Here is a 24,865-nt window from a genome sequence, read left to right as displayed (position 1 = left end):
TTATTTTTATATAATTTTCTTATATTTTTATATTAATTATAATTTCTAAAACTTCATAAATATATATATATATGGCTGTGTTTTTTCTATTAATGTTTCAAACATTTACATACTTAAGTTTATATATATATATATATATATATATATATAAATTATATTATTCTAAAAATATATTATTTCTATATTCTGTGATCCATAATGAATTAAGCAAAGTCTTTCGATGGAAATCACATTTTAGAAATTTCTCAAAACACTTTGGGCAATTTTTTTTTTTTTTTTTTTTTTTATCTTATATGATTTCTACCAAAAAGCTTTACTTAATTCGTTATTTGCTTAATTCATTATGAATCACAGAAACCTAAATATAGAAAATATATTATATTCTCTATTCAAGAATTCCTACCCTTATATTTCTAGGTGTTTAATGACACCTCAACCTAATACTTCATATCATAACAATTTTAATTGAAGTATTTAAAAGCTTTATTAACTCATTTAAAAAACATGTTAATTATTATTTACATAATATTTCAATATTTTTAACATTTTAATATTAGATTAAGTTTAAATTGAAAATGATGCAAAAATAATTTCTTTAATCTCCACTTTCAATACATACTATAAAATTTGAACTTAAAATTTCATACATATTAAACCTTATACAATTCCACTCATTTATATCTAATGAATATTTTATTATAACACACTACTTGTATATTCCACAATAATTTTATCTTATAATCAAAATTTGTTTTAAAATATATATCATTTAAAAATTGAGAAAATTATAATAACTCAGTGGTCAAATAAAAAATAAAAGATAATCATCAACAAAAAATGAGGATAATCATCACTAATTATTATTGTAAATACAAATTGACTCATCAATATTATTCCATGAAACCACATATTGACTCATCACTATTATTCCATAAAACCACACCGCTTAAAATAACATCACTAACTAAAATCCAAAAATGCAAATACTCATAAAAAAAACCATACCACTCAAAATTAAATATATATCTTTTAATACAAATTTTATCCACTTAAAATGCTTAATTTTTTTTTTTTTTTTTCAATTATAATAGTCTTTGTCCAAAACATTTTTAAAATTTTCCACAATCTACACCGAAAAACACTTTGACTACATTCTTTCTCATTACGAAGCACCACCCTCCCTACATATGACTCCGCTCTCTAAAATTTTCAAATGCAGGGGCTTCCGCTAATATTTTCGCAACTCTCTTGAATCTAACGTCCAGAAAACTCTCCTCATTTCTCGCACACCCTAGCCCTCGGATCCCGCCAAACTGCGTCCAAAACCCAGTGAAATCATTTCTTTTGCTTTGGACAAGTGCCTTTCTCTCTGCAAAGACAAAGCCGAAGGCGGGCCATCGTTCGCAAAGCAAAAGGCACCCCACCATCTTTACTCTTCGGCAACAGCAATTCCTCGAGCACATTCATCGTCTCGTATTTGTTTCAACGCTCTCAACGGCTGAGTGCAGAGTTTCAAGATTCACATGCATCAGTTTTCCGGCAGCTTATTTGACTTAGAAATTCTGATAAATGCCATCCTAGGATTTCGCAGAAGGTCAGTGGACGCAGTTGCCGCGTCTGAAACATTGGAAGGGGTCCAGATTCCCGAGATTTCATCAGAAGCAGCAAGGATTCGAAAAACTGCAATCAGAAATTAATCAAATCCCAGTATCATTTTTTATCGAGCTTCACAAAACCTACCGGCGAAAAAAGAACTGAAACCTGACTGTGCACGCGAGAAGTATTTAACAGGATGTCTGCCAATACGTCGGCGTCTCCGACTGCAGGAGTTGGAGGAGCTACTGTGCCGCTTCGGCAAAGTGCTCGAAAGCGGACCACCGCTGTCGTTATGCGAAACGCCTTGGAAACGGAACGAAACGTCACAGAAACTACTGACGATCTCCGGGTACTCAGGGAGAAAAATATTCACCGGGAGACTGCACATTTGGCTGCTGAAGCCGACGGGAATTTGTCGCAGGGTAAGGATTCTGGTTATGGTAGAGTTTATGTTCGGGATTTTGGGAGGGAAAATGCTTTACCTCCTCAGCAGAATGGTAAATTAGCAAACAAGGTCCATGATCATGATCAGGGGGTGAAAAAGGGGGTCAAGGTCGTGCACAGGAGTAAAAGCCCTGTCCGCGGTGGAAGCCCTCGGACAACTTCGAAGTGGCAGCTGGCGGCCAGGGTTTTTACCAAGTGGGTTATGCTTTTCATTTTTCTGGGCGGAATTGGACAGACGTTGTGGAATTGGACCATGAAACCCTCCGTCAAGGATACTGTTGGTCCTGGCAATTTCGTATCGGAGGGCCAGATTGCGGAGCTGGAGGAGTTACTGAAGACGACGACGAAGATGTTGCAGTTTCAGGTAGAATTGGTGGATATGAAGTACGGGAAGGAAATGGAGGGGTTGAAGAAAGATTTAGAGGAGAGTATAGAGGATCATGCCACTGCTTTTTACACTGAGCTTCGGAATTTGAAGGCGCAGACTGGTGACATCGAGGAATCGCTGTTGAAGTTAAGGGGTTCAGGGGTTTTAACCAAGGACGATGTGTTGGGCTTACTGAATCAGGTGGTCGACAAGCGGGCGAGCGAGGGAGAGGGACAGGCTTTGAGCTTAGATGATATCAGGGCCGTGGCGAGGCGGATGGTGGAAGTGGAGATTGAGCGGCATGCTGCGGACGGGCTGGGAATGGTTGATTATGCTGTGGGCACGGGTGGTGGCCGGGTGGTGCATCATTCTGAAGGGTACTTATACGGGAATGGAAGGAAATGGGGTCTTGCCGCAGTTGGATCTTTGCTCAAGACAGGAAGCCCAATGCATCCTTATGCGGGTAAGGTATTGGAACCGAGCTTTGGGGAGCCTGGTCAGTGTTTGCCTTTGAAGGGGAGCAGGGTGTTTGTGGATATTGCTCTAAGGACTGCTATTTTTGTCAATGCGGTTACTCTCGAGCATGTGGCAAAGGTATGTTGTGATAAGTTTGATTCTCTTCTTCGTATCCCTCCCCCTTTTTTTTCCCTGAGATTGTCCGAAAGGGTAAAGTACATTATCTAGAGTTGATTTTGGGCAGCAATTGTCAGCTGTTCATGACAAGTTTAATTCATCTGGTGTATATGTTAGTGTGAATGATATCCACTGGGCATAAGTTTTGTCTGTTTTTGAGAAGGTCTTTTCTTGATCACTGAATGGTGATTCAACTCATATCATCAAAAAATTATTTCCTACCTAGATTGGAAAAATATTAGGTGTATTTTTTCTTATACGTGGGTTCGACAATCATGTGAACTAAATGTAAGTGAACTGAGATCTAGGGTTTTATTGCTTCAACTCTGGAACTAAGAAATTTGACAAATATGGCACGGAATATGGTCACGTGAGAGAAAACCAGTCTTACTGTTGTCTCATTACATGAAGGCAACAAATCCAGTCAAACACAAATTTCATAAACTTATCCTTTGGATTGGTTCTCTTATAATATGAAAGAACAAATCCAGTCAACTGCAAGTTTCTTAAACCTATTGTTTTTTTACCCACACATTGGAAATGTTTCTAAATTCTGAATAACGTAAAAATTTCAGAAATCTATACGAGAATTACTCCTCTTTTTTGTTTATTTGAAATGCTGCATATATTGCTTTGAAGATTAATTCAGTACATTGTGGAACAGAAAAATCACATCACACAAACAACAGGGGCCTTGTGAAAATCTGACCTTGAAAATATGCTAAGAAGGCAAGCATATGAGCCTGTGCACCCAGAGAAAGGGACTCGACATCATGACAAAAAAACTGAGTTTGGCTTTCACAGTTAGAGCCAATTCCTGCTTGAAGCTCGTTAATTCCGCTAGGCCAAAAGAAGAGAAGGGGTTACAATGCTTCCAAGAAAGCCAATAGAAAACAACTGCAATGAATGCTACAGGGATTTGTGCTTGTCTGAACGATCCATCATCCAAGGATCACTCTACAACAATGCTCTAGGCTAAAGAAGAGGGAGGGGACCTCTTGAAAAGAAACTTCACATCGATACTTCCTGAGAAAGCCAATAGCAAATAATCACACTAGATGCTACATGGATTTGCAGATGTTTGAACCATCCAAGCATCATCCTGAAGAGGCATTTTCCACAAAAGCATCGTAGTAAATAACTGAAATTTAGCTTGAAACCATGCTTAGAACACTTTCATAGCTCAACATCTTTAAACAACACGCACAACTGTTTTTTCCTTGCCATGAAAAGCACAAGCAACATATGTTACACTTGCTTTATGGATCATAATCTTGACAATTGACCCATGTTGGAGTGAATGTCACCCCAAACTGTTGATATTTCTAGGCCACAAGCTAGAATATATTTTTCTGCAATAGATAATTACTTCCAATGATCAGTAAGCATTAGTTCTACGTAGCAACTATTTCAATATCATTAAGCAGTTATATAGAAGAAAAATATCAACCAACAAATATGAAAGAGCAGTAGAAAATAACCATGAAACAATGAGACAAGAGACACAGAAATTAGGCCTGAGGCCAGGGCAAAACCCACAAGGGGAAAATCCAGAAAAGTCTTTCCTTATATGTGAGAGAGAGAGAGTTCATAGTTCATCAGTACATCAGAAACAACATCAAGATAATAGCCAAACCAATAATCAAGAACAAGAGCAATGCCAAGCCATGTGCCAAGCCAAGAGACAACCCCTCCTTCAGATTTTCAGCCTCCACTTTCTGCTCCCAACTTTGCTGGATCAGAGATAACCAAGATGTAATTTGATGTACCAAATGAGGAGGAAGGCTCTCCATTATATAGACTTCAAAGGGGGGTTGAATGGGTGCCTCTTAGGAGCACAACTAACTTTAAAAAATGGTAGGTAGTCGACTTGAACAAATTTGGGACACAAAATTCAAAATTCAAATTTTATATTTCGCCATGTTGAAAAGATCGACCATGGCTACCATATTTTTCAACACTCCCTCTTAGCTAGAGAGGTATTTTTCATTCTCTCTCAAGATCAATCTCCCTGACCAGTCCATGGGTCTCATGGCCGACAACTTAAGTGAAGAGATCACAAGTACAAGTATCTCTCTCTTTCATGATCAATCTCCCCGACTAATCCATAGTTCTTCCATCCACAACCTAAGGGGGAGATCATCAATCACATCATAAGGAAAGATACATAACATCCAACCTATCCCACAAGCCACAACCCCATGGCATCCAAGTCAGTGCCCTACTGACTAGAGGGGTCAATCAATGAGGCCAAATCAATCATATGCACAGGGTACATCTCCTGGACCATAAATAAGGTCTCCCGAGCCATAGCCTAAGGGAGGAATCCCTATCTCAATTCTTGATTATTCATTATCTTGTTCACGACCTAAGGGAGAGAATTCATCCTTCCCAACCAAACCATAGGTCTCCTGACCCACAACCTAAGGAGGGGAACTCAAGTTCTGTCTCCCTGACCAATCCATAGGTCTCTTGGCACACAACCTAAGGGATAGATCACAAACTTAGTGCTTCAAAACCAAGCTCCCCGACCAGACTCATTGTTCTCTTGACCCACAGCCCAAGGGAGTGACAATCTTCTTGACCAATCCATAGGTCTCTCGGCACACAACCTAAGGAAGATTGATGATGCTATCAATCAATGCTCCCTCTCCAATGACATTCTCAGCCATTCTAGGCTTGTCATATAAGCATCAACAACTTGCTCAACAACAGAATAGTAGCCATGGTGGTTTTCAACACTTTACCAAACATTCTAGCAGACAACAACATCTAGCTATTCATTCAGCTTCAGCTGGGGCTTCTCACGAAAGCAATCATCAACAATCATGGTAGAATCCAATAGACAACAAGTGGCTTCTCACAGAAGCAAATATCAACAACTTGCTCATAAGAAGAAAAGTGTGCCATAGTCGAATCCAACAGACAATAAGTGGCTTCTTACAGAAACAAATATCAACAACCCACTCACAAATCAGCGACATTTATAGCTTCAATCGTGCTATATGTAGCAGGACCATCCATGTCATTCAAACCAATCACAACTCCCAAAATACATCTAGTCCAGATAGAGTCAACAATTTCATGTATTAGGTGGTTCAACGAGCAAGTGTCCATGGATTCACAATCCATTATGCCACAACCTTAGCAAGGATTTCACTAGGCTTGTGTCATACTATCAATCTCACAATTCTTCAATCAACTCCCTCTTACATTGGACGAAAAGGACCCCAGTCCTTGTCAAAAAGAAAAGTCGCAGGCTCTTCTTCAACATATTTGGATCAACATTAAGCTTCAAGACTTCAAGCCATCTTCTCAACTAACTTCTTTACATCATGGATCAAAACATGCTTGATCTTGTTTGCTCTCTCTAAGTCCAAAGCCCATCCAATCACGAGTCTTCTTGTCACTTTGTTCTTCCATCCATTGCCACAACCTTGTCATACTAAATCACGTTCTCGCAATCCTCACTAAGAGACCATGGAAGAACAAATACAACCAAGCAAGACATACAAAGACAAGAGACTCATAATGAAACAATAAGAGAAGCAATCAAGAAAGTACTTATCTCTTGAAAACATGTCAGCTCCCTCTTGATCTTAGTCTTCCCTGGTCCAGTCAACCTCGTTCAATTCATCAAGGAGTTAATCTCATCCACATTATCATCATCAAGGAGTCAACATCATCAAGGAATCCAAATCATCAAGGAGTCCATATCATCATCAAGAAGTTGACCTCGTCCTCATCATCATCAAGAAGTCTGTACATATATACTAATATGCCTCCAGTCGCACTTTTAGATCTATGTGCTTACACATTTAATCGGTCATGCGCACAACATCCACAAGAGATACGCGCACTTGCTCTGTCTCTACCACAGGTCTGTACATCCTTCAATCCTCAATACTCTGTACATTCATACTAGCTAAGCAAGCCATGATCACATTCTTTGTCCACAGGCATTCGTTCACACAGGTTATTGTGCACCAGATCAAATCTTGTCTTTGGCTATCACACAATATAGGGGATAGTAATTGCTTTACAAAGTGCCAAGTTCTGCACACACAATGAGCACAATCCTTCATTCGATTTTGATACAGTTCAACATGCGATCTCCACTCTATCAAAATCGCACATCTTGAGCACAATTCATTATAGAGATCGAATAGTACCAAGCAACCATCGCACCAATATTTGCTCTTCATGTCTAGCAAATGATACACTTTACCCATGCATGCACTATGTCTCACCAAAATGCGTAAGCCATACGCTATAGGAGAAAATATTCACATAGATCAACCATTTTCAAATAACAATACGGACTGCCATCGTGCTGGTGATCAAATATATTTGCTTGAAATCTGATCGTTCTACTCAAAGAGCCTTCAATTGGTATAGTCTATGATGAAACTCTTCGAATTTTCCGGCCATAGTGACCAAGGGAATTCGATGACATGACCCAGAAGTGATTTCCCTCAACGATTCGATCCGCGTCTATGAGTCTTTGCCAGTTGTCAATAAATTACGCGGATGGCCCGCATTTTGGATCATTTATAAACAAAACGGTTCTCGACTATAATTCTCGCCAGCGAATGTGATAATTTGAGCTCCAAATTTTATACACAGTCTCATAATAATTATGTTTTGTCCCTCGGATAAAACAAAAAATATAGTGCGGCCTTGATAGACAATTTGCACCAATGATGTGCGAGATATCCCACTCCTCCAAGCTGAAGATAGATTCATACGAATTGGGCACTGGTGTAATCCACCCCAGCAGCCGCTTGCTAACTTTGCACAAAAACACAATTTCTGCTGTTCCACAAATGCCTCGATTTGGATGCAGAGAAGGAGGCTCGGATGTCTTTGTTTCAACTGCTCAACGAACCATAGCTTTGATACCATGTTGATATTTCTAGGGCACAAGCTAGAATAGATTTTTCTTCAATAGCTAGCTACTTCCAATGATCAATAAGCATTAGTTCCACATAGCATTTATTTCAATATCATTAAGTAGATATACAAAAGAAAAATATCAACCAACAAACATGAAAGAACAATAGAAAATAACCATGAAACAATGAGACAAGAGACACAGAAATTAGGTCTGAGGCTAGGGCAAAACCCAAAAGAGTATTTCCCTATGAGAGAGAGTGAGTGTTCATAGTTCATCAATACATCAGAAACAACATTAAGATAATAGCCAAACCATTAACCAAGAACGAGAGAAATGTCAAGCCATGTGCCAAGCCAAGAGACAACCCCTCCTTCAAATTTTCAGCCTCCTTCAGATTTTCGGTCTCCACTTTCTGCTCCCAACTTCGCTGGATCAAAGATAACTAAGATGTAATTCGATGTACCAAATGAGGAGGAAGGCTCTCCTTTATATAGACTTCAAAGGGCGGTTGAATGGGTGTCTCTTAGGAGCCTAATTGACTTAAAAAATGATCGGAGGTTGACTTGAACAAATTTGGGAGGCAAAATTCAAAATTTATATTTCTCCATGTTGAAAATACCGACTACCATATTTGTCAACACAAACTTTGTGCTTAAAAGAAAAATGTTGTTTTAGATGGATATACACTTCCTTAATTAATGTGTGCCATGTGATCTTTCACCCCACATCTTGTTGATTTGGGGTAGCATAGGATGTGCTCTAGCCATGAAAATTGGTGGAGAGGCTAAAGCACATGAGATCTCCAAGACCCAGAAATGGTTTGGGCAGATTCTACTCAATTTAGGAGATATTAAAATAATTAATATTTTTAATGGAGTTCCTAAGTCTAAACTTAGGAAAAATAAGATATTAATGGGTATTAATATAAAACTGGGTTAAAAGGTTGCAAGCCAATTCTAATCTTAGCTGTTGATTAGAGATGTAATCTCGGCCGTTGAAGGACCAACAAGAAAAGTATGAGAGGAGGCTTGAGGGTCAGTTGGAGAACACATTAGAGTGATCAGTGATTCGATTTACTAGAGCGGGGTTTGCTAAGTAAAGTCGAAATAGTGATTAGTTTGCAGTGAGGTGCAGTGAGTACTGGACAGAAAGGCTGAGATAGTACCGAGAGACCAGCGCAGAGGCAGAGAGGCAGACATAGAAGCCAGAGTAGGCCACGCAGAGCCCAACAGAGACAACGCAGAGCCAGAAGGGCCTGCGTCATCCACGCAGAGGGCAGCATGAGTGATGCAGAGGGCCATAGAGGCTGCGAAGTGCGTCAGAGGGCTGACGCAGAGGGGTTTTTTTTTCTCTGTCTGGTGAGCCAGTTTGGCACCCAGTTGTACTCAAGGATAGACTGCATAATAAACAAACCCTCAAAATTGCTGCACCGGTCTTCCCAAGTTGGGTTTTTCCGGGGACGAGTTGTCCAAAAATAATGGTGTCACTTGTGTGTTTGCTATGTCTTTCAGCTGTTGATTTGTAGATGGTTGAGACTGTATTGTGTTTATTTTGATGTTTATATGTTTAAATAACTTGTTTGTAATTAATAAGTAGGAGAAATAAACCATAAGAATACAGATAAAATTTCTAACGGTTAGAATTGGAAATTTCAACATGGTATCAAAACGTGGTTACAGATCACAGGAGCTGAAGGCACCAACTGAAGTAGAGCATTTGCAGCAGAAACAACTTTCCCGAGTGACAAAAGCTGTTCCTAGCGGAAAGCAGCAGAGAAGGGTTGAGGCAGAGGGACTACGTCATTAGTCTGGGCTAGAGAGAGGCCAACACAGAGGTTGAGGAGGGCAAAAAAGGCTCACGTAGAGCCACGTAGAGACTAAGAGGGTTGACGCAGTTGGCTAGGGGAGCATTTCAGCGAGTGTTGGGATTGCACAGAGCCTAGAGGCTTAGTCCTTTGATTGCTAGGGTTTAGGAAGCTGTGGGTAGTTTGCGAGAAGTGAAGTTGGTGGCGTGCTGTGGATAGAACAGTACCTACCGGGCAAAACCAAGGTAGAGGGAGACGCCATCGAGGCGGATTTCTAGCCAAGGAATTCGGATCAGTGTTGCAAGTGTACATGAGATCGGAGAGGTACGACTCGACGGTTGGCAGGCGAATTTCCAGGAGGGAAATCGAGCAGAGAACTTCTAGACAGGAAGTAGCGACTCAGAGGGAGTCGAAGAGAGAACTTCCAGAGGGAAGTAAACACTCGGAGGAGTCGAAAGGAAGAGTAGAGAGATGACCATGAATGGACTGAGGGATCGGGGCAGGATGGATGGGGCGTCCAACTTTGTGGTCTGGAAGGCCAAGATCCTGTCCATTCTAGATAGACGTCGCATCAAGGCCTTCGCCTTGAGAACAGTGGCTATCCCAGTTGACTCGGTTGATAATGAGAAGTATGAGGAGGCAATGGCCAAGGCAAAATGCATGATCCTTGATGGGGTCAAGGATCATGTGGTCCAACATATTGTCGAGAAGGATACGACAAAGGAAATGTGGGACACCTTGAAGATGTTGTACCAGCATACTTCCGTGCAGAGGAAGATGTTACTTGAGAATCAGCTGCGGTCATACCAGATTTAGAAGGGGGAGCAGATAAATCACTTCCTCGGTAGATTGAAGGAGATTCAAGACTAATTGAATTCCATAGGGGCCACACTGGATCAGGAGTTGATGGTGAGGATTGCCCTAAACGCAGTTTCCGAGGAGTGGGAGACATTTATCTAGAGCATTCTGGGCAGGGCGAATCTTCCAGATTGGGAAGAATTGTGGGTAGCTCTTCGCTAAGAAGAGATCAGACGATTGAACAAGATGGGAAGTAGCAGCAAAGGAGTCCGGATAAAGAAGGAAGAGGAAGAGGAAGAGGATGCAACTCTGGCATCTGCGGGGAAGCAGAAGAAGAGGAAGAAAAAAGACCTCTCCAAGGTCAAGTGCTTCAACTGTGGGGAATTGGGGCATTATGCGAATCAGTGTCTGAGGAAGAAGACTAAGGGAGAGGCATCTGACTCCAAGGCAGTGCCATCGAAGGCGGAAGAGGAGGTAGAGGAAGATGATGATTGTGCCATGAGTGCTCATGTACCTCTAGAGAAGAGGTGGGGAGACATCGAGGTGTAGTTAGGAGGTAGGAGGACTACAAGCGGTGAGGGGCAGGATCCTTGAGGTACCCAAACTCTTGGATCATACCTAGCTACGGGAGCCTCGAAGTGAGAGTAGCAGGATGGCGGTGTTGGTAGAAGCGGATAAGTGGTAGAGAGTGCTAGAGTGCAGTAGTCCCAGGTAGCGCAGAGAGGGTTGCAGCAGTGCGAGAGGCACAGAGGAGGTTGCAATAGTGCAGGATGGCACTTAGAGTTTTGCAATGGTGCGAGAGGCAGGGAGTTGTTGCAGCAGTGTAGAGGCAGTAGAGGGAGCACTTGATAGTGACAGAGAGAGCTTCAGCATCGGGAGTGTTTCTAGCCTGACAGGGATGTTAGTAGTTGGGTGGATCAATTACTTACTTCTCAGTAATTGAGTTGCAGTGCAGTAGCGGTTAGCAGTAGCACGATGCAACATGATGAGAGGGGGTTGCAGTGCTGATGCAGTGTTGGGAGAAAGGACCAGCAACAACATAGATGCAAAGGGAGTTGCTGGACAGACGTAGCAGTGGCAGAGGCAGAGCCATGGGCAGCAGTATAGAGGATGTTGGGCGGGTAGGCCTAGCATCAGCATAGGTACCGGTGTCGTATAATCAGAGTGATACTCAGTTGGAGTATTGCTAGAGCACAGTCCTTGCTAAGAGGGAGTGTTGATTTGGGGTAGCATCGGATGTGTGCTCTAGCATTGAAAATTGGTGGAGAGGCTAAAGCACATGATATCTCCAAGACCCACAAATGGTTTGGGCATATTCTACCCGATTTTGAGATATTAAACTAATTAATATTTTTAAGTGGTTTGAGGAATCAAATAAAAAATGGAGGCACATTGCACCACAATTGGAAAAGGGGTAGAAACCTGATCTTGGAAAATTCCTTTTGTTGGACATTGGATAAACCAACGCTCCTCGCGTGTTTCGCGATATGGATTAACCACCTCTTGTGGATCCTTATCTCTGGCCATGCGATCATTGACTAACACTTGTGGGTTTTGGTCTAACGACAATCGTGATTCCCAGCAAGTGGTATCAGAGCGTAGGTCACAAGTTCGATACACACACGACTCGCGTTTGGGGGGGGGAGATTGTTGGACATTGGATAAACCAACGCTCCTCGTGTGTTTCACGACATGGACTAACTACCTACCTCTTGTGGATCCTTATCTCTGGTGATGCGATTGTTGACTAACACTTGCGGGTTTTGGTCTAACAACAATCGTGGTTCCCAACACCTTTGTTCCGGGCCAACCATATACCCCAACAGATAATTGGGGGTATGTTCCTTAACTGATCTTCTTTTGAATTAAACCACCAATTTTGCCAAGCTTCCACCAGAGTAGAACCATTCCAATTGAGTCTGATACCCAATATATTCAGGGAAATCTCCCAAGTTTTTATAGTAAAGGGGCAACTTAAGAATAAGTGTGATGAATTTTCTTCAAAATTTTTGCATAAAATACACCATCCCGACCCGTGCTTGTTCCTTTTCTGCAAGTTATCCCAAGTAGGCACTTTGTTCTTTAGTATGCACTAGAAGAAAAGTCTGGATTTAGCAGGGCAACCTAATTTCCAAAGTGGCTTGTGCCACCACCTCCGATCCCCACCAACCCTTCTATTCATTTGAAGATTATAACCAAACTTTGGAGCATAAAGGCCACTGGGGGAATGAACCCACCGGAGTTCGTCTGCCCTATCCCTAATTCTAACATTTGTTCTCTACAATTCCTTGGTATAGGCATGCTAGACAACACCCCACTGCGGCTCAAGGTTTAAGTCCTCAGATGACTTCTAGCCCTGATTCCAAAACAAAGTGTTTTCCTTGTTTGCAATTTGATTAAGATAATAAATGACCCGAGTATTGAGATGCTCCCTCAAATCCCGTGGAAGAGTGTAGTCTTCGTAGCAGCCCACCCAGGGATCCACCCCCACTCGAAGCCTAGTGCCATCCCCAACATGCCAGGAAAGACCTTCAGCAATAAGATCAAACGATTCTATGGTGGCCTTCCAAATGACCCGAAGGGTTTTTAGAATTCTTGTCCAGGTTGCACAACAGTCATCCATAGCCATTGGATCAATATATTTCCTTTTTATCATTGATGTCCAAAGATTGTCCTTAGTTAGAAGGCACCACCCATATTTTGCTGCTAATGAGCGTGAAAAGTTTGTAAGGTCCTTAATTCCCCACCCTCCCCAATCCTTTGGGTGAGCAATTTTCTCCCAGGCAACCCATGGAAGAACTTCATCTTCCTTCGAACCCGCCCATAAGAAGCGACCACAAACTTTCCTGATCTGTGCAAGAACTCCTTTCAGAACCCATGTTAGAGCGATCCAGTATACTGGAATTGCAATTAAGACAAATTTTATAAGGACCAGGCGCCTTGCCCTTGATAACCACTTGTAGCTCCAATGCTTAACTCGCTTTTCAATTTTTGCAACCAACCATTTCCAGTCAGTTTTCCTGTAGGAATCAGGCTTAAGGAAAAAACCCAGATATTTGAGGCTTTTCGACATAGGATTAATTTCGAAAGGAAAAATTGATAAGATTTTGTTGATCTCCGCCCCTGAGAGCCCATTGTGTGCAATAGAGGATTTTTGGGCGTTTATACTCATCCTAGTTGCTTTAAGAAATAAGTCCAGAACTAGTTTCAGCTGGGATAAGTCTCCCCTTGATCCATCACAAAACAAAAGGATATCGTCAACAAAGAGGAGATGAGTAATAAATAGGTTTATAGCAACTTCAATTCCTTTGTACTCTCCCCTTTTGATGGCTGCGTGAATTCGTGGGTTTAACCCTTCGGCTGCAAAGACGGAGGCCTCGCTGACTAGAGAAAAAGGGAGAGGCAACACCATTAATAAGAACTGCAAAACTCACATTTGAGATACAACCCATGACCCAATTAATAAAACCAATGTCAAACCCCAAATGAGTCATCAAAAGACGCAAGTACATCCAACTGATCTTGTCATAGGCCTTTGAAAGATCAATTTTGACAATCATTCCCTTCTTGTTGTATTTTTTGATACTATGCAAAGATTCCTAGGCTACACCGATGGCTTCATGAATCTGCCTGCCATCTAGAAACCCAAACTGTTCCTGGGAGATGTTTTTAGAAAGGATAGGTTTTAGACGGTTTGCAATTGTTTTGGCTATAATTTTGTAAGTGCAATTGCAAAGGGAAATAGGTCTGAAGTCATCAAAGCTCTGAGGATCATCAGATTTTGGAATTAAGGCCAAAAAAGTAGCATTGAGGGGCTCGTGCACAAAACCTCTAATCTTGGATTCCTCCACCACCCCAGCCAAATCATCTCCAAGAAGCTCAAAAAAATGCTGGTAAAATTCCACCGTCCATCCATCAGGACCCGAGCTCTTATCCTTTTGCATAGATTTTAGAACCCCTTCCACTTCCCCCTTTGATACAGGTGCCAAGAGAATATCATTGTCATCCTCCTCTACAAAACTTGGAAAAGCAACCCGGATTACTTCGGCAATTGTGGCTTCAGATGGAGCCTTGAACAAAGATTTGAAATGGCAGACACCTAGAGCAAGAAAATCGGCAATAGAATTTGCTGAACCTCCATTAACTTTTTCATTTCCCAAATAGTGTTTGAATTCCTCCTGCCCTTTGCATAGTTTTGGAAAAATTTGGAGTTTTCATCCCCAACCTTGCCATATAACCCTACTTTTTAGCCTCCACTGTTCTTCAATATCTTTCAGAATCCTATGTCTTTCACCCTCCATAATTTTTATCCTTTCCTTTTTCTCTTCCGTCTCATACCCATCCCCCTCTAGGCTTTCCAAAGCCTCCAGTTCTATCTCAATGTTTTTTAAAACAACTTCATCCCTTAAAGTTTTTTCCTTTGCCCAAGATATCGTTGCATGTTTCAATCTTTTTAGGTTTTCCATAAAGGACTAGGCAAGAGAAAAGCCTTGGGATCTGATAAGTGGTCTCCATATCTCACGAACAAGGCTATTATAAGACTGATCTTTTAGCCAGGAGGAGTTAAATTTAAAAGGGGAACCAAGCTTCCTACTGGCCCCTTTTAACTCCAAAAAAATAGGAAAGTGGTTAGAATCACCTCCGGAGCTAACCCACTGTCTGAAGAAAGGAGTTTGAGCTGCCAGGTCCTCTTTTATCAAGAAACAATCCAAACGCTTTGCCACCCTAGCCTCTCCAACCCTCCTGTTCCTCCAAGTGGGCTTATCTTTTATCAAATCAACATTGATGAACCTGCCCATCCAAAGTTTTTTTAAGAAGAAGTCAGCCAAAGGGTTTGCCTGGGCCAGTGGCCCTCATGATTCTGATAGACCTAAGGAGACATTTAGATCCCCTCCCACCACAACCTTTGAGTTATTCAGCAGAGATTTAGAAAACAAGTTGTTCCAAAAATGAACTCTTTCTTGACACGAGCCATAGATGTTGACAAAGATCAAAGGAGAACACCGCCGCCCCTAACACCAAGTCTGATCCCCAGGAGTTTAGGAGTTTTATACTACTATCCCTAAAGCCCATAGCTAAACCCCTAGATCTTCCATTCGCGTCAAGTGCCACAAAAGACCAACTAGGCAGCATAAGGCTCAAAGATTTCATCACAGACTCCCCAGCTCCAAGGGTCTCTTGGAGCATAATTACATCACAGTTAACATATTTAAATAAATGTTTTAAAGCCAACTTCTTCCGGGTGCTGGCTAGACCTCTACAATTAAAGGACAACAAAATCATTTAGAAACCACCACAGGGGCCAACACTGCTCTAAGCGACCCTTTGAGGTATAATTTCTTTCCATCAGCAATATCAAGTTTAGCTTTTATCTGGGCCTTGGAGATGTTCGTTTTCTGGCCATGGGTCTTAGGAGGACCAACAGATTCCTGAAGGAAACCAAGACCACCCACAGGTTCATTTAGGAATTCTCTTTTATCCCAAGGGCGAAGGTTGTAATGAGGTTCTTTAGGAGGTCGCTCTGATGAGAAGGGAAAGACAAAGCCTGAATGGGGGGGACCAGATAAATTTAAAACCGGAATGGATGTAATAATGCTATCTAAGGCCATAGAAATATTGCAACAAGGGGGAAGGACTTCAGATGATGGCCTGGATGGACCAGGCCTTTGACAAACATCCAATAACGACATCAACTAAAACTGTTAATTTTAGGTATGTTCTATGCTTAGAGCCATTTTTTTCAATTTTCACAATTAGCTCAATATCTTTTCCAGATTAACAATCACATCAGCATTAAAGTAAATTGCAGATAGAACATAAACATAGATCGCAGAAGACAAGCCAAGACAAGAGGACACAAGATGTGGTGCTAGCCAGGGACAAACCCCAATGTGGGGAAACCCTTGATCAATTCTTCTTATATGTTCTTCAATAGTTCAACATAGAGAGAGGGAGATAGTATGTATACAACAGAAGTCAACACTTTGACTTATCTAAGTAAGAGCATAGATCATCTCTAAGTAGATGATACATGAGGTAACTGAACTCAGTTGAAGACATGCTGCTTCAACTGATTCTCCTAGGTGACTCCATCACCATGCATTGTGCTGTACCTCATCATCACGCTTCACCTCACTGTGCTGCACCCATCATCACTATGCTGGACCTCATTACCATACTGCTGCACCTTCCTGTACCTTATGATCTTGTTGCACTCACTAGTGCTGCCTCATACTGTACCTCACTGTACTGTGTCATGTACCATTGCTGTCCCATGTGCCATTGCTGCACCTGTTGCCACATTGCTGTCCCATGTGGCATGCTGTACCATGTTACCATACTGCTGTTCCATTTGCTTGCAACATCATGCTTGCCACCATGTGCTTACTGCACCTTGCCCAATGTGCTCGCAGCACCATGCTTGCCACCATTTGCTTGCTGTACATTGCTTACCGTACTGCTGTCCCAATTGGCTATTGCTGCACCATGTCATAGTGCTGTCCCATTTGTATTCCTGCTATCCCAATTGTATTGCTGCTGTCCCAATTGTGCCATACCATAGCTGTTGTCCCAATTGTATTGCTGCTGTCCCATCACAGTTGCTGTTCCAATTGTGCCATGCCATAGCTGCTATCCCAATTGTACCATGCCATAGCTGCTGTCCCATCTTCCTTTGCTGCACTCATGTGACCTTGTTGTCCTATCTTTCTTGCTGCCAACACACCATACAAATGCTACTGATTGTCATGTCATTACTGCTGTAATTTCTGGGGCTGGTTAGGGCACGCAACAGTCCCTAACCATCCTCAAATCTGGCCCAGAATCGCCCTCATGAAATGCGGCCTATGCTAGTGTAAACCCTCTGCCTCCACGCTGAAGATGAGAGTATAACATGACCCCAAAACTGCCTACGCTGTCCCATGTATCTTTGCTGTAGCTTACGACTCACACATCAAACCCAAACAACCCTCCTCTGCCTCGGCCCCCCTAACAACAAGTTGGCCTTCACATATGACCCTGAAACAACCACCAAAAACCCACGCTGTTCGGTCTTCCTTACTGCGGCTAGGGCAGGATAGATCTGCTTATTTGGGCAGCATGAATAGGTCTTCTTCACTGTGCTATGTCTCTCCTTTAGGCAGCGTAGAGGGCAGGTTGGGCAACGTATAGAATCAGGGGTCTTCTCCCTTGGATTGCAGCTAGATCATCCACTTAAGGACTGCGGCTAGGGCATCCTTCTCCTAGATTTCTCTTCCACTAAAACCCAGAACAAGTGGAGAGAAATCAAGAGTGAAGTGTGTGTAGAAATGACTATCAAGTCATCTCTTTTTATATTAAAATGTGGAGCACATGTGTAGGTTATTTGGTTGCTGGCCGACCTTGACGAATTGTTTTATAACACAAATAAATTTATAACTCCATGAATAGTTATCGGAATCAGAGGATCTTTAGATCAATCCTACACCTCCCAATGAGAGGGATCCAAGAAAAATATCAGCGGCCATAAATAAGATGACCCACATTGAGTTTGCCCTAGTTGCCAATTTTAACAGAAACGCATGAGAGGAGAGAGGGAGAGAAGCAGTACCCGCGAGTTGAGATGCTTGACCCATGTATTCCACCTCTTCCATCTCTTCCTGCATTTGATTGATCACAAGGTTTTCCGCACCTTCAGGGATCCCCAATTGGACCTCCTGTACCTCTATCTGAACCAGAACCTCTTCTTGTTGAACCCTAGCCACTTCCTCATCGGGCTGTTCCGGAACCCATTGGTCCAACTCTCCCCTTTGTTTCCTTCGTCTTCTAACCCCCAAAGGACAATCCCTCGCCAAGTGTCCATGCTTATGACATCGGTGGCATCTGTAGGGAAACTGTTCATAATCGAGTAACTGGGTGAGAGAATATCCATCAACCTGTATCTGCATCATATCTGCCAGACCCTCCCTCGGGTCCAACCTCACCAAAATGTGAGCGACCTTCCTTTCCTTGGTCGAATGAAAAGACATATCTGCATCAAGAAAAGTGCCCAAAATGTTTCCAATAGCCCTGAACACATCCATCGACCAGAGCTGAGGAGCTAGAGCCGGAAGGCGCACCCACACAGGAATTTCTTCAAGTCTTTCTCTTTGGGCGTCAAAAAGAGGAGTCCATTTTTTGAAGAAAATCAGAGCTTTCCCAAAACCCTAATTTCGTTCAAGTACCCAGTCCACTGCTTCACCATTCGAGAATCTAACCATAAACCATCCTCTAGTCAGGAAAATGACCTTCGTCTGTGTAGTCGGACCCTCATTCCACTCCTTTTTTATCCATTCTGAGATATAGTTTGCTGAGTATTGCCTGCCCTTAACTCGCCCCACCAGAATACGCTCTGAAGCATCCATTACCTCGTCCATCTGAATGTCAACCCCAAGAATCAAATTTGGTCTTTCCAATTTCTTCCAGATCACTTTCCCCTTCTTCCTCTTCAATCCCGATGACTATGCATTCTCGGTGGGGGATTTAGATGAGAGTTCTTCGCCATCTTGAATGTCGACCACCGGGTTCACCCTTAGTAGCTCCTCTGACCCTTGATTTTTTTGGGGTAAAACCCCAAAATCCAATGACTGCCCGACTGTGCCAGAAATGAGATATTGACTACCCTCCTTCGACCCCTGAGGGCCGAAACCCAATTGACCCACAAGTTCCAAACCCTGACTTGAAAGAGGTGGAAACCCTACGCCTTCCTTCCCTGATTCTGCCTGAATGCTCTGAACTTCAGCATCCTTTATGGCCGGAAAACCTTTGAACGAACCCTCCCTAATCACCGCATCCTCTGCTGCTAAAGAAAAAGACTCTGAGAAGGTAAAGGCGCACGTCGAGACAGGGATTTTGCACTTCTGCGTTCTTTTCAGAGTCTGGCCCGAAACTAGGTGTCGAAGCCTCATATAAACAAGATTTAAGTCCTTCCTTTCTGTTAAACCCACTGCTCTTAACAATGTCTTCAAGACCACCCATTAGAAAACCTGAAACAAGAGCTGTAGTAGGGGTTTTTGGACTTACCAGTAAATCTACCGACGGCCCAACAGTTATGCCGACCAAGTGCGCTGCATTCTCCTGACCAACTAGAGCTCCAGTGTCAGGAAGCCAACAAACTACCTTTGTGGAGAAGGGTTTTGACTCCTCCAGCAACCCTAAACCGCCGCCAACGTTCCATGCTAGCTTCGTACCGCCTCTTTTGCCAAGTGGAGACCTAGCTGGCAAGACTACCTTCTCCAAGTTCTGTTGAGTCGGCTCCAAGCCCCAAACTGACAAAATATCCTTCGGTTCTGGCTCTAAGTCCACATAATCTTTGGGACTAACCATCCTGCTAACTGTTAAGGTGAGAATAAACTGAAGAAACCTCCACGCTTACTGTACTGACCAGGAGACTGGCACGAGTAGCGAAAATGCCTAAGGTAAAAAATGATGGGCGAAAACTCCGCAGAGGAGAAAAACATAACCGGTGACCCTGCAGCGAAAAAGTTGCACAATAATAAACGAACCCCTCCTCCAAGATAAAAGGGATATTGGTAAAAGAGTTAATGGGGTTCCTTCAGGTAAGAAGACCCATGGAAATACCGTAACCAGTCACCCTTCAGCAAGATGAAAAAAACCGCACAGTAAAGACAAACTCCTCCTCCAAAACTAACGGGGTTTAATAAATATTTTAATGGTGTTCCTTCAGGATTGAATACCTGCGACAAAAGTTCCCCTTCACCCAAGACCTCAAAATGGCCAAATCTTTTCAACTGGCACCAAACCCTAGACCAGGGCCATTGTCGCCCTTCATTCACCATCCCCGGAGCTCCAATATCTATTCTTCTCACTACCTATTATCACTTCGCCATAACTTGTTTCTTAACTCAACCATCAAATTATTATGCCCTTCTTCACCGGGATTGCAAAGCTTGCATTTTCCAATCGAAATCAGTCACGAAAATTTGTTTGGCAGCGTTCACACAACAGGGTGCTCTGGTTTTCTGTAATAATGCCCCGTTTGCTGTAAATTCTATGCCTTCACACTCCAAAAACACAGGTGATTTGCATATCTTTTATCATCATTGGCAGATCTACTGTTTGGTAGAACTATTATCTGGTAGATATATTGTTTGGCAGATCTATTGTTTGGCAGATCTATTATGTGGCAGATCTATTGTTTGGCAGATCTATTGACAAATCTCATAACTCGTTCAACTCTCGCATCAGTGGTTTCTGCTTTTGTTATTTACTGCTGTTAATGCTCTCGTTCCAGAGAAGTATTATTGCAATTGGTATTTCTCTCACACTAGAAGTATTTAGCTCTTGTATTGATCTCGCTCCAGAGATATTCTATTCTTGATATTGCGTTTGCACCAGAGTTTGATTGCTGGTGTATTGCCCTCGCTTTAGTAATATTTTGATCTTGCATTTGGAGAATATTGCTCTTAGTATTTAGCTCTCGTACTTGTGCACTTTGTTCATGCACTTGTGTCTGCTGCTCTTGTTTTGGAAGCTTTTGGAGGCTTGTGGTGGTATTTTGAAATTGTCATATTAAAAAGGGTTGTTACTACTATTATTTGTAAAAGGGGTTTTGTACTCCAACTATGTGTCTCTGCTGAACATTTGAAGATGATCTAATAGAAGAGCATTTTAAAACGGGTCTCCTCCCATTGTGGGGTTTTTCCTTGGTCTTGGACCAAATCTCGTGTCTTTGCTGTTCAATGACTGTCTTCTATGATTTATGATCTCAGAAATTAAATTTTAAATCTGTAAAATTTAACATGGTATTAGAGTTGTGGTGAAGATAAGCTAAAAAACACTAATCTTAAGGCAATTATCTGCTTAAAGACCTTATTTGCTGCTCAAAATACAATAGTAGATCAATTCAGATGGCTACATCCTTCTTCAAGGACAATGAGAAATTGACAGGGGCTTCAAATTATGCTGCTTGGAAACTCAGACTGGACACCAACTTGGATGGAGAAGATGTTCTAGAGTATGTCCAAGGAGGTGTACCCCAGCCTCTTGAAAATGCCCTTGCTGCTGCTAAAGCAAGATACAAGAAAGGTGAGATCAAAGCTCGCAAAATTATCATTGATTCTTTGAAAGACCATCTTCTTACCTGTATCTCCAAATTGAAGACATCTAAGGAAATGTATGATAAGATTGTTGACATGTTTGAAGTCAAAAATCTGAATCACGTCCTTGACATGAAGAAACATCTCAAAGATATCAAGTTGAATAAGGGAGAATCTATTCAGTCTTATTTTATAAGGATTAGTGAACTCAAGGACCAAATTTTGTCTGTTGGTGAGCCCCTGTTTGATAGGGAATTCGTACACACAACCCTTGATGGACTCCCTGCAACTTGGGAAGTATTCATTACTACTATCAACAATAACAATGTTCTGCCAACTTTTGATTAATTGATCAGAAGATGCAAGCAGGAAGAATCAAGGATGATTTCAAGGGGTAGAATTCAGAGACATGAAGAAGGAGAACCATCTGCGTTCACTGCACAAGCAAATAAGAAGAAAGGAAAGGATTCTTTGCAGTCCTGAACCTAAACTGAGGTTTGGTGGTCACTTGCTGCAGATGGCTTTTGAGCATCCATATTAGTTGTTTTGGTAACAAAGTTCCGTTCTCTTGCATCTATCCAGTGAGAACATCATTTTGACCTGTAGTTCTGAAGTGGTTGGAATTCTCTGTTTGTACGATGAAGGATTTATAGATGCAATTGCTTTGATGAAATTTTTTTGGGCATAAGGTTTTACAACCGCTCTTGAAACTAGGTCTGAGGCACAAAAGCATTTGAGTTCCTGAGGTGCTTTCAAAAGTCTTGCATATACGAATGTTTGAAATAGTTTTGGATAAGGCATTGGATAGAACCTATAACCATGGCACTGCATTGCACTGAAACATAAGCATCACACTCACAACAATGACATCGCATCGATCATTGTGATGGATTGAAAATTTGAGCAAGGAACTTGTGGAAGTATACTCATATTTTGAAGGTAGCAAATTGACCTGAGAATCCTGTTCCAAACATTGGTAAATCTCTGCGATGGTGTTAATAAGAATTGGGCTTAAAATGTGTTATTGCAATGGTTTAGGAATGAAACACAAATTTGAAATCTATTGCGAGCTCTTTTTGCTGAGCGAGAATGCTGAAAGTTAAAAGACAATAAAAGGGTTGGCCGAATTGTGCAGTTGAAATTTGATTGAGTTGAGTGTTGCAAGATAGACTTTACGTAGTTTGCTAAATTGACGTCTGTTGACCACTACGTGTGAACGACCCATAGCAATACACCTCCTTTTTTCACAAAAGGGATTGCGCTTGATCGATCTGTCCATGCCGTTCAGCTATCATCATGAACTTGATCATCATCTTATAATGTACACTCAGTCTGCATTTGTATAATGTAAATAATCTCAGTAGATCTGTGTCGTGTATGTAATTACTTAGGTAAACCTACTTTTTTGCTGACGATCTACATTCCGGGAGGTTTTTTGTCTCACCGATCCATTTTCGGATGGTCGGCAGAGTTTTCCTTCAGCCTTACCCCAAAGTCGGAATGGATTTTGTCACTGGGATCTTAGGGGAGTCCTAGTGTTCTAGATCGAGTCTATGTAAAAATGATTTGGGAATAATCTTAACTATTTGGTTAAGTTATTTTATTACAAATTGTTTGATCTGCTAGCTTATATTTTTGTCGTAGAATTGGATAGTCTGTGAGGGTTTTTTGCAAATAGGTTTTCCCCCTTGAGATGTAAAAATGTGAAAATGATGATGTAAAGTGTCTTGAGGGTTGGAAAAATAATTTATCCCCTCATAGGTTAATTACTTAAATTTTCTGGCCAAAATTAAAATCTTAAGCCAGAATTTTGATTAATTATAGGTCCTAGGTAAATTTAAGTCATCAAAAGGCAAAATTCGTGGGTCCTTAAAATTGAAATTTTAAAAGGTCCCGAGACTAAGGTAAATTAATTATTTTGCTAAATTTTAAGCCTTTGGTCTCTGGGGTTCAAGTCAAAGTCAAATTTTTGAGGAAATTAACTCAATTTTTGTTTGTTTGTTTGTTTGTTTATGAGTCAATTAAAATGCATTTAATTGAAAAATTCAAATTTCCTCAAGAATTTAATATTTCGACGGATGAGATTAAAAGAAATTTTAATTTTCATCGACGGTTGAGATTGCTTTGACAAGCATCACTCGAATTAGCTGTTGGGAGATTTATCTTTAAATAGGAGGTCATTTGTCAGTTGAGTGCATTTGATCTCTGGATCGTGTACTAAGCTCTCAAGCTCTCTTGTATACTATTTTGAATTATTGCAAAAGTCTTTGGGGTTTCAACGCGCTGTAGTGTCCCTCTTCATGAATTTATGGTAACATTGTTTTTAATTTCTGTTTAATATTATGTGAAAACTGTCAATCAATAGCTCTCTTAGAATAATCTGAATACAAGTATCTTATTCGGTTTGATGGATCTAGGGTAACATTTTTAATTTTGATTGAAGTAGCAGGTATCTCTATTTCTTCAACATTTTATTGTTGTTCTATTTCTCTACTTGATTTGATGGTTGATCTAGTGTTTGCAGAAGATCTCTCAGGTTCTCATTGAGCGTTTGGGGATAGTTTTCGGTTGGACCAGTCAACTCTCAACACATATTTTCTAAAGACCCTACTTCATATAAGCCTTAGGATTTATCTAACGATAATCTTTTTTCTGCAGGGTGTTTTTGGGCTAGTACTTCTCTAAAATTTCAAAATCTTTTAAATATTTTGTGGAAATTTTGATAGATCTGGCTATTAAGAGCTTTAAATTATCAGATCTGGGAGTGGAGTTGGACTTATACTCCTCAGATCTAATAGATCTGTAAATTATTTGTATAGATCTGTAAATTATTTGTGTGGATTTGTTATTTACTTGTGTAGATCTGAAATTTTGTAACATAATTTTGAATTTTAACACTTGGGTTTTTAGGATTTTCTCTATTTTTGTACATATTGGGTATTGGGTTTTTCTCTTTTCACTTGTGCAGGAATAGATTTGAGAAATCAGCCAAGAAAATTTTCAGATCTGAGCTAGATCTAGACCTTGGAGGGCAAGATCTGGGCTCAAAGATTGTTTGCAGGAATAGATATGGGAAATCAGCCAAGTAAATCTTCAGATTTGAGATTTTTTCAAGCAGATCTGGGGGTTTTGAGACAGATCTAGGCCCTGGAGGGCAATATCTTGTCCCAAATATTTTTGCAAGGCCAACCATTAAAGATTTTGCAATAAATTTGAAGATCTGAAGAAAAATATTTTTTTTAGAACAAGGG

General features: G+C 41.2%; 1 protein-coding gene across 1 annotated transcript in view; it reads left to right on the top strand.

Moving 5' to 3' along the window:
• Positions 1–1,208: 1,208 nt before the first annotated feature.
• The window catches only part of LOC149170692 (SUN domain-containing protein 1-like), a 44,240-nt gene continuing 20,583 nt past the window's right edge, over positions 1,209–24,865 (top strand). Inside the window, exon 1 of the mRNA XM_089423987.1 lies at positions 1,209–3,001. Coding sequence (XP_089280113.1) covers positions 1,793–3,001 — 1,209 coding nt within the window. The 5' untranslated portion in view covers positions 1,209–1,792. The remainder of the gene's footprint in view (positions 3,002–24,865) is intronic.

This window comes from Pinus tabuliformis, chromosome 4_2, assembly GCF_031772625.1.
Source record: "Pinus tabuliformis cultivar Carrire ecotype Pingquan chromosome 4_2, CPIR1, whole genome shotgun sequence".
NCBI lineage: Eukaryota > Viridiplantae > Streptophyta > Pinopsida > Pinales > Pinaceae > Pinus > Pinus tabuliformis.
Note: the sequence above shows the minus strand (reverse complement) of the source record. Positions and strands in the feature narration are given on the sequence as shown.